This window comes from Salvia splendens, chromosome 12 (assembly GCF_004379255.2).
Source record: "Salvia splendens isolate huo1 chromosome 12, SspV2, whole genome shotgun sequence".
NCBI lineage: Eukaryota > Viridiplantae > Streptophyta > Magnoliopsida > Lamiales > Lamiaceae > Salvia > Salvia splendens.
Genome location: NC_056043.1, coordinates 23,049,246 through 23,061,154, shown reverse-complemented (window position 1 = coordinate 23,061,154; position 11,909 = coordinate 23,049,246). Strand labels below are relative to the sequence as shown.

Genomic DNA, 11,909 nt, shown 5'->3' with positions numbered 1-11,909 from the left:
TATATATATATATATATATATATATAGGGTTGTATTCTTTTGTTCTATTGTTCTTTTTAATCTTAGCCCCACGATTTTATCATCCGACGGTTAGATTGATGCCACGTGTCATTTAATAATGCAGATTTTCAGTTGAATAATACACACCGACTAATAATGCACCATTATAGTGTAATAATGCACACCGACTAATAATGCAAATTTTTCATCAAATAATGCAGATCATCACAACCATCCAATTCAAGGATCCAAAGGTTGTGATTAAAAGGAACATATATATATAGGGTTTTGATCTGTGCAAAACTAGATTTAAATACATAAACGCAGAACAATATCATACGTATGGCACTTTTAGGTCATAGTTAGTTAATTTTTAGGTCATGCTAACAAAGCATGACCTAAAATGATCTTAGCATGACATTAAACCCAAATATTATAATATGACCTAAAATTGCTTAATTATGACTTTCCGTGTTTTTGGTTAATTATTGACCATTAGGTCATCTAATCCTAGGGGCAAGATTTGGGCTGCATTTCTGGATTTAAATGCATTTTTATTTTGATCATCTCCCTATATACAAACCCTCTATAATACAAACTATTCCAACTTTAATCCTACTCACTTAATACAATATATATATATAGGGGTGCGTTAAAATGATAACCATATTTATGGTGATAACCTAATAACCTATCATTTTATGGGTCAAAAATATCATTTTTACTAAAAATGATATTTATACACTATAAAATAATATTTTTTCAGCATGCATAGAATGATACTTTTAATCCATAAAATGATATTCTATTTTATAAAATGATATATTTCATCCATAGAATGATAGGTTATTAGGTTATCACCATAAATATGGGTTATCATAAGATCACATCCTTATATATATATATATATATATATATATATATATATACATATATGGGATGTATTCATTTCCTTTTCCTATATTTCCTCCTTTTTCCTTCTTAATATCAGCCATTAGATTAGAGAAATGGACGGTCAAGATCAACATTGGGTAATTAATCCCGTGTTGCATTATTTGTCCTATTTTGTGCATTATGAGGGTACAATAGTAATCTAATAATGGTTGGAAACCGCTACGAATAATGCACCACATGGTCACGAGTAATGCATATAACTGCCTATATAATGCACAATATGTGAACTGCAATGCATACGAACAAGATGTGCTGTGTTATGATGTTTGACACACGTTTCTTGTTTCCCCTAATGGTTTAATAAGCTTAGGGGCTAGGGTATAGTACGTAGACACGTATGTAATCTTCACATGGTAACGATTAATGGATATAATTGACTATATAATGCACAATTTGTGAACTGCAATGCATACGAACAAGATGTGATGTGTTATGATGTTTGACACACGTTTCTTGTTTCCCCTAAGGGTTTAATAAGCTTAGGGGCTAGGGTATAGTACGTACGCATTAATAACAAATTATAAAACGATACGAATAATTCACCAAATTGTCACGAGTAATGGATGTTATTAACTATATAATGCACAATATGTGAACTGCAATGCATACGAATAAGATGTACCATGTTATGATGTTTGACACACGTTTCTTGTTTCCCCTAAGGGTTTAATAAGCTTAGGGGCTAGGGTATAGTACGTAGACATTACTAAATGCACGTATGTAATCTTCAATCTGTTGATTAACCCATATACACAATACCTCTAATAATGCATAATATACTGAGATAATGACAATTAACAGCTACATAATGCACTACCTAAACCAAATAATGCACATACGTATATTCCAATAACAACAATTTGTTTGTAATGTCTACGTACTATACCCTAGCCCCTAAGCTTATTAAACCCTTAGGGGAAACAAGAAACGTGTGTCAAACATCATAACATGGTACATCTTATTCGTATGCATTGCAGTTCACATATTGTGCATTATATAGTTAATAACATCCATTACTCGTGACAATTTGGTGAATTATTCGTATCGTTTTATAATTTGTTATTAATGCGTACGTACTATACCCTAGCCCCTAAGCTTATTAAACCCTTAGGGGAAACAAGAAACGTGTGTCAAACATCATAACACAGCACATCTTGTTCGTATGCATTGCAGTTCACAAATTGTGCATTATATAGTCAATTATATCCATTACTCGTTACCATGTGAAGATTACATACGTGTCTACGTACTATACCCTAGCCCCTAAGCTTATTAAACCCTTAGGGGAAACAAGAAACGTGTGTCCAAACATCATAACATGGTACATCTTATTCGTATGCATTGCAGTTCACATATTGTGCATTATATAGTCAATTATATGCATTACTCTTGACCATGTGGTGCATTATTCGCAGATACCAAAATGTGGCAGTTACTTTTCCGTCAAATGTCAATAATAACCCTGTAATGCATACAACCACCTTCTATAATGCAACACGGAACCAGTTTTATAAAATCAATCTGATCCGTTGATGCCTTAGATCTAACGCTTAATATTAAGAAGGAAAAAGGATCTAAGATGTGAAAAAGAGAATAACGCTCCCCATATATATATATATATATATATATATATATATATATATATAGGGATGCATTCATTTCCTTTTTGTATCTTTTGTTCATTGTTCTTTTTAATCTTAGCCCCACGATTTTGTCATCCGACGGTTAAATTGGTGGCACGTGTCATTTAATAATGCAGATTTTCAGTTGAATAATGCACACCGACTAATAATGCACCATTATAGTGTAATAATGCAGATCATCTAGACCGTTGATGAATGAGATCTAACGGCTCATATTAAGAAGAATAAAGGATCTAAGGGATGAATAGGAGAATAACGCTCCTCTATATATATATATATATATATATATATATATATATATATATATATATATATATATATATATTCTCCTTTTCACATCTTAGATCCTTTTTCTTCTTAATATTACGCGTTAGATCTAAGGCATCAACGGATCAGATTGATTCTATAAAACTGGTTCCGTGTTGCATTATAGAAGGTGGTTGTATGCATTACAGGGTTATTATTGACATTTGACGGAAAAGTAACTGCCACATTTTGGTATCTGCGAATAATGCACCACATGGTCAAGAGTAATGTATAAAATTGACTATATAATGCACAATATGTGAACTGCAATGCATACGAATAAGATGTACCATGTTATGATGTTTGGACACACGTTTCTTGTTTCCCCTAAGGGTTTAATAAGCTTAGGGGCTAGGGTATAGTACGTAGACACGTATGTAATCTTCACATGGTAACGAGTAATGGATATAATTGACTATATAATGCACAATTTGTGAACTGCAATGCATACGAACAAGATGTGCTGTGTTATGAAGTTTGACACACGTTTCTTGTTTCCCCTAAGGGTTTAATAAGCTTAGGGGCTAGTGTATAGTACGTACGCATTAATAACAAATTATAAAACGATACGAATAATTCACCAAATTGTCACGAGTAATGGATGTTATTAACTATATAATGCACAATATGTGAACTGCAATGCATACGAATAAGATGTACCATGTTATGATGTTTGACACACGTTTCTTGTTTCCCCTAAGGGTTTAATAAGCTTAGGGGCTAGGGTATAGTACGTAGACATTACTAACAAATTGTTGTTATTGGAATATACGTATGTGCATTATTTGGTTTAGGCTGTGCATTATGTAGCTGTTAATTGTCATTATCTCAGTATATTATGCATTATTAGAGGTATTGTGTATATGGGTTAATCAACGGATTGAAGATTACATACGTGCATTTAGTAATGTCTACGTACTATACCCTAGCCCCTAAGCTTATTAAACCCTTAGGGGAAACAAGAAACGTGTGTCAAACATCATAACATGGTACATCTTATTCGTATGCATTGCAGTTCACATATTGTGCATTATATAGTTAATAACATCCATTACTCGTGACAATTTGGTGAATTATTCGTATCGTTTTATAATTTGTTATTAATGCGTACGTACTATACCCTAGCCCCTAAGCTTATTAAACCCTTAGGGGAAACAAGAAACGTGTGTCAAACATCATAACACAGCACATCTTGTTCGTATGCATTGCAGTTCACAAATTGTGCATTATATAGTCAATTATATCCATTACTCGTTACCATGTGAAGATTACATACGTGTCTACGTACTATACCCTAGCCCCTAAGCTTATTAAACCCTTAGGGGAAACAAGAAACGTGTGTCAAACATCATAACACATCACATCTTGTTCGTATGCATTGCAGTTCACATATTGTGCATTATATAGGCAATTATATGCATTACTCGTGACCATGTGGTGCATTATTCGTAGCGGTTTCCAGCCATTATTAGATTACTATTGTACCCTCATAATGCACAAAATAGGACAAATAATGCAACACGGGATTAATTACCCAATGTTGATCTTGACCGTCCATTTCTCTAATCTAATGGCTGATATTAAGAAGGAAAAAGGAGGAAATATAGGAAAAGGAAATGAATACATCCATATATATATATATATATATATATATATATATATATAATGGCAATGAGACCTCCGGGTCATATTATACAATGGCAATGGACCTTCAGGTCATATATATATGTACAAAGACAATGATACCTACGGGTCGTATACAATGAAAATCCCACGCAGATACCAGGCTTGATTTGTCATAGAATAATAAATTGAACATAGAGGCATATGCATATGGATATGAAACTGTTGATGATATTCAATTATTATGGTTGTGTGCTGATGCAGAATATTTGTAAATAAGCTAATAAATGATGGATTTTATAATTGCGGTATTTGGATGGTGATGTAATTAATATATGATTTCTTTACTTAAATTTGTATTTTTTTATTATAAGTATATATATGCCAAAGAGAGGTTGGGGGTGCGACATTTAGGTGGTATCAGATCAGGGATAGGATCTCATTGGGATATTCTGCATATGTACATATTATATGAAATATGTTGATCATAAGTTGCATTTGCATTTGACATGTCAGAAATATGGACATTCCTAAGAATCTATTCCTGAGTGGAGAAGGATCAGTCGTCTTGCGTCAATGTTTGATTATACGAATATATTCTATATTTGTGGTATCACATGGAAATGAATATATCTTGCTTGGTAAAACAAGAAGTATATGCACCAATGTTAAAGTACAATTGATAATGAATTTTGTCCGCAAAATTCTTAAAGGGGAGAAGAATTGTGACATTTCTAATCCAAAATATACATTATTTTGTATAATAGCATATTATATTGTCATTAAATATTATAGAGAAATCAAGCATGCAGCAAAAAGAAAATATTTACCATTATGAGTAACTCAATTAGTAGAATATATGTACAATTTTGATTCATAGGAGTTCTCAAAATTTAATATGCGTAGATTATGTACAATACAAAATATTCAAAATATTAAAATTATATATGTTGGTGAAACAAAAGAATGATAATATTGTGTAAAAGTGTGTGCATTAATACGTGAAAGTATAATATACAATTATATTCGTAGTGAAACAATAAAGAAACACGTATGGAAGCTAATGTTAGATTTGTGAGTCAGTTTAGCCTTTTAGATTAAATAATTTTGAATAGTAAAAATATGGGGGCTTTACAAAAAAATGATACGAAAAAAAAGAGAAGTGTATATATAGAGAAACAATAAGAAGAAGATGAAACTTAGCTCGTAAGGATTAAGAGGTGTGGATCGAGAATGCAATTTGGGTGTTCAATTTGATTACATGTTATCATCAGAAATTACACTTTTAATTTTACAGTGTTATATGATTGATTGATATAAGCCGACTTAAAATGCATATTTGAATTATATGATATGAATCTAATATAGTCATGTATTATTTGATATTGATGATGGAGTATGATATAGATTTATGATTAGTGCAATGGATATGTTTTATATGTTATATTGAAATGATTTATTGGAATATGATATGGATATGTCATTGTTGCAAGGGATATGTTTCACATATGATATTAGAATTATAGTATGAATCATTTGACTAAAGAGGATCTGTGACAGTCTTGCCCTGGGTATAATATCAATGGCAATGGACCTACGGATCATACACAGTGGCAATGGGACCTACGGGTCATATATATAATGGCAATGGACCTTCGGGTCATATATATATATATATATAGGGATGTGATCAATGTCGAACCAATCTTAAGGGTCGAACTAGAGACCAAATTAGGGCCCTCCATTTTTTAAATCTTGTGGTTAGGATTAATTTACAATTAATTTAATTATTTATTCAATAAAAACATGCTTAGGGGTATTTTCGGAAATCAGTTTATTAATCTTAATAAAAACGTTAATCTCTTTCCTTCTCTCAATTCATACAATATTCACACAATCTTCAAGCAATCTTCATTAATTTTTACGCAATCTTCATCAATTTTCTTGCGATCTGTCCTTCAATTCACGATCGTTTGCTGATTCACTACTTTGTTGATCGATGCAGCATACGAATGCTTCAACTCCATCGGGTTTTGCTTCCTCAATTCACGATCATTTTGCAATTGCTGCATCGTCGATCAATCGCAATCTGCATCAAATTCTCGATCGATCTGCGGCTGCCTCAGTTTTCGCAATTCCTTCAATTCACGATCTGCCTCAATTGTCATCCATGGAGAATTCCACACGTGAAATTCATCAGCATCTCGATGGAGTAGGAAAAACACCGACAAATTCTGCGGTTGAAGATGGATCTTCATCGACCAATAATGAAGACGGATTAGGATCTACATCAACAGGATCTACATCGATCAATGATGGATCGATTATGAATGATCTTAGAAATCCAGGAGGCTCTCTTTTTGATACGGATTCAGATTCGGATTCAGAGCCAGAATCAAATAATACTGCAGATGAAGGTTGATGACTTTTTCTAATTGAGCAATGTGTTATCTTCGATTTTTTTCATGTTTGTAGTGTAAAAAGATCAATAATGAACTAAATGTCGAAAAAATGAGCTTAAAACTACGTTGGAACGTTGGAAAGTTGATCCATGTGCTTAAAAATAATGAAGTAAAACAGATTTTTTTTCATGTTTGTAGTGTATATGCGATCTGTACTCATAGTGAACTAAATTTTATTTATCCTGAAGTAATAACAAGTTAAAATGAACTTCTGTTCTTGTTGAATATTAAATGGTGATATTATTGTAGTGTATATGCGATCTGTACTCATAATGAACTAAATTGTTGTTACTATGAAGTAATAAATAGTAAAACTGAACTTCTGCTCTTGTTTGAATGAATATGTTTTGTTTTGTTTAAATTTTCCACTAACAGTTGTTTGTATGTTTTATAAAGACCACATCAATATCTGAATCTCAGAACATATTCTTCAAGAGGTACTCCAAGTCTCGTTCTAATCTTGTTGAATTTCTTATGAATTACAACAATGCATTGGATGGCCAAAGGAGCAACAACAATAGGCTAGAATACTTGGATTTTAACACAAATCCAACTTTGAAAACAAATTCAGCCCTCGAGAAACATGCTTCGACAATATATAGTGATAGTGGTTTCAAACTAATTCAAAGTGAGATTGAGGAAGCAGTTGACAATGTCACTATGGTGACAGTGTCAAACATTGGTGAGAATGAGATTTATGTAGTCAACGGCAAGTTCTCGAAGAACTGGACTGTGTCATACTCCACATCTTTTGATTCATATGCATGTAGTTGTAAGATGTTTGGGAGGATTGGGCTTGTATGCAGTCACATTTTTTGGGTCTTGAGAAACAAAAAAATGAAATTAATCCCTAATGAGTTACACGGAGGACGCTGGTTGAAGTCTAAATTTGTCAAGTCTGTGCATTGTGGGTTTGATGATGATATTGAAACATTTATTGTTGTGGATGAGACGAAGCAGGAGTATAGGGATATGCATGGAGATTTTTATGATATTGCACGGCTTATTGAAGGAGATGGTGATAAAATTCGAGCATTTAGACAAATTATGGCTGAAGGGAGAAAAGAAGTACTTGGTGAGGGAAATGTGTTGTCAATTAGTGAAAAGAGATTAATGATTGAGAATTTTTATGGATCACATGTCCCTAGTCAAATAGATGTTCATCCGCCAGATGTCGTCAAAACAAAAGGTTGTGGTCGACGTCTTTCTCGGCTTGAGAAGGAAATGAGAGAGATGTCCAAGCCTGGTCGGAAATGTGGAAAATGCGGCGAGGTTGGTCGGCATGATTCAAGAAATTGTGATAAGATACAGGAGAAGAATAACAAGAAAAAGAGGAGAAACCAATGTTGAAGCTGGTTGTTTTATTACTTCATTCGGATATTTCTGTTCTTCATTTTGTTACTTCTGTACTTCAGTCTTGTAGTTTCTTCTTCATTTACATTTTGAATTTGAATTTGTTAAAACTTTTTGCGAGCTTAAAGAGAATAGACTGAAGTGTTGTTATAATGGCTTATTTTTTCTTTATTATAATGTTTTTCTCAGTCTTGCTTTGATATATTTTTCATTTGTCATTCACTTATCAATAATCAATAGATCTAAAAAATGAACTAAGATCTCTGAAATGAACTAAATATGGTACCCAATGCAGCATTACAGGCTAATATTGAACAACATATAAAGAGGAAAATCCGATGTTGAGGCTAAATATCTGGATTTGTTTCTTCATTCCCTTACTTCTGTACTTCAATCATGTTGTTTCTTACTTCATTTACATTTTGAATTTGAATTTATGTAGACTTTTTGCAAGCTTAAATAGAATAAACAAGATATATTGTAGGAATAGATTATTAATCTAATTTTATATGAAATATTTTCCATTTGTCAATAAATCATTGAAATGAACTAAGATTTCTGAAATGAACTAAATCTGTTACCCAATGCAGTAGTATAGCCTAATAATGAACAACATTAAAACGCGTGGTACTTTATTCAATGCTCATAACAGATGTATGTCGAATACAAAATTTGATCTGCTAAAATGATCATTTCTTCTTTAAATATGCCGCAATCATTTTCTCAACATCAATTTCAATGTGTTTGCTTTCCTCTTCGTAATACGCTGCTGTAACAATTTTGTTGTTGAAGCTTTCATGGCTGTTTTCGGCTAACATCAGCGTCGAACAATATTTAGCCCTCAAGCTTTGAAGGACACCCGAACTTGATTTCTTCAATCCACAATTCCAGCAACCTTCTCGCTCACCCTTGTACGTTTCCATATGCCGCATTAGAAATACTCCACAATCTTCAACGTTATCAACTGTCCTCCATGGCATTTTCAATCTCTGCATTTTGGAGTTGGACACTATCTTACAATATGCGTGGAGACCATTCTTGGTGAGGAAGTGACAAAAGTATGATCTCTGCATGTACAAAACAAATACATGTCATTTATAGTTGTGTGCATTCGTATGTATGTGTTATAAAATTCAAACATAAGAGAAGAATATGAACCAATGTTTCTGGAATGTGACCATAATTTATTGTGAGGTCATTGTCATCCCCGTTTGCAGAATTGTCTATTACAACAATAGCATTTCTCTTGAAGCAAAAACAAACAGCATAATAATGCTGATTTGCACATATGGGGAACAACACCTATTGAATGAATTAAAAAGCAACATGAATGAAGTAATAAAGTATACAAATGAAGTACTATGAACAATCTGAAAAATGAAGTAACAGGCATCATGATTGAAGTAATATAGCGTACGAATGAAGTAACATGCATTATAAATGAAGTAATAAATTTTACGAATGAAGTACTATGAACAATCTGAAAAATGAAGTAACAGGCAACATGATTGAAGTAATATAGTGTACGAATGAAGTAACATGCATTATGAATGTTTTACTTGCATTCTTCCTAGTTGGAGAGGAAGTTTTACCTATACATAACAAACAGAGAATTAATATACAACATATCATCCACAATTATAGATAGTTCACTTGGAATAATATGTTACTTCATTATTAAGTGTTATTACTTCATTTTTAGAGTCTGTTACATCAATATAATGTTTTATTACTTCATTTCAGTCATAAACCCTACTATTTAAACAGAGCATTTATATTACTTCATCATTATAATTTATTACTTCATCTTATCAATTTACTACTTCATTGAAAAGAATATGTAGTTCATTTGTATGTGCAAACAACACAGAAGTCAAGTTCAATCCTAATACTAGGTAGTTCATAATTAGAGTCTGTTACTTCATTATGATGTTTCATTACTTCATTTAACAAATTTATATTACTTCAATATCATAACATTACTTCATCTTAACAATTTACTACTTCGTTAAAAAGAATATGTAGTTCATTTAAATGTGCAAACAGCGCAGCAGTGAAGTTTAATCCAAAAACACTAAATCCATACAACACAGTAAATAGATTGTTCATATATAGTGTCTATTACTTCCTTATTATGTTTTATTACCTCATTTTACCAATTTACTGCTTCATAGGATTATACATTGGGGCTTTAATTTCATTTTATCAAATTACTACTTCATAACAAATAGTTTTTATACCTTCTTCGTCATCATTTTTCCTTCCAGCTGTCTTCTTTCGATAATATTTGAGTTCAGCTTTGACTAAAATCGGAAAGAAATTTAAGAATTAGATGAAGTAAATTAAGAATAAGAACTCTGGAAAGGTTCAAGGTATATTACCTTCACCGGATGTTCGGCCAGAACGTAACTGGCGTCCATTGTTGGTCGACGACTTCCTGGTGTCAACCATTTCAAATGTTTGATTAATCGATGATTAATCGACTTCCTGGAAATGTCGTCGATTTTAGTTCCGGTCGACGATTATCTCGTCGATTTGCAGAAGAGAAACTGTGGAATCCGTCGATTTGAAGAAGAAGAAGAAGAAGATAAAGGGAGAAATGACAATGAAGAGAAGCGAAAGATAAACTGCGCGAAGAAAGAGGGAGAAATGAGAAATGAAGAAACGCGTGAAGAAAGAGAAACGACAAATTTTGAAGGCTAAAGAGGTGTATTTTTACCCTAAATGGATTTTTACCCTAAATGGATTTTGACCAAAATATCCCTGGATTGAAGTAAATTGTCTAACTAATGAAGGAGTGAAATTAATAAAGCATGATCTAATCTCAGCCATTAAAAATTAGATCTAAGGGCTTAAATTTGGTCTCTAGTTCGGTCTTTAAGAGTGGATTTGTGAATAATGGGACTATATATATATATATCAATTAAACATCATCGCAATCTTTGTCTATCTAGAATTAATGAAAGTGATTACGAAGTTGAGTGAGAAGCCAAGCTTTGTCTATCTAGAATTAATGAAAGAGATTACGAAGTTGAGCGAGAAGCCACTAATTTTCCTCCATATTTAAATTGATGAGGCAACTCGTTATAGTGTATAAAGTTGGTCTAAATTATTACTCCACGACATAACTTAAAAAGCATTTGGTCAAACCATTATCATCACACCAAGATAAGGACACCAACCCTACCTATTTAGTGGCTTACAATTGACCAACATGTTTTCGCTATGTGTAAAACACTCATAAGCCATTCAATTAAATTAATGCCTCAGCAAACTAATGTCTCAAAAGTAGGCTTTTGATCAAGATCCATTATTCTAATTAATCCTAACTATCACTATTAAAATCAGATGTCACTGCAACAGTATTTCTTAAGAGATAAGTAAGACGATTGAGAATTTATGATAGTATGTGGACTATTATATTTTTTATGGGAATAGTGTTGACCTTGGTACATATAGACATGGAGATGGGAAGAGGAAAACAATTCTACTCCTATTTGATACATATGCCTGCGATAAAAAATGAATTAATTTTTATATTCGAATAGATGACAATATTTTTTTAGAT

The 11,909-nt window shown here is 32.4% G+C and overlaps 1 protein-coding gene across 1 annotated transcript; it reads right to left on the bottom strand.

Annotated features, from left to right (window-relative positions):
* Positions 1-8,947: 8,947 nt before the first annotated feature.
* On the bottom strand, positions 8,948-10,631 carry LOC121758492. Its single transcript, XM_042153881.1, has 3 exons — positions 10,582-10,631; positions 9,500-9,643; positions 8,948-9,408 (listed from the first exon to the last, which is right to left on the bottom strand). Exons 1-3 carry the CDS (start codon positions 10,594-10,596, stop codon positions 9,031-9,033), a joined length of 537 nt encoding a protein of 178 aa, XP_042009815.1. The 5' UTR covers positions 10,597-10,631; the 3' UTR covers positions 8,948-9,030.
* Positions 10,632-11,909: the final 1,278 nt, after the last annotated feature.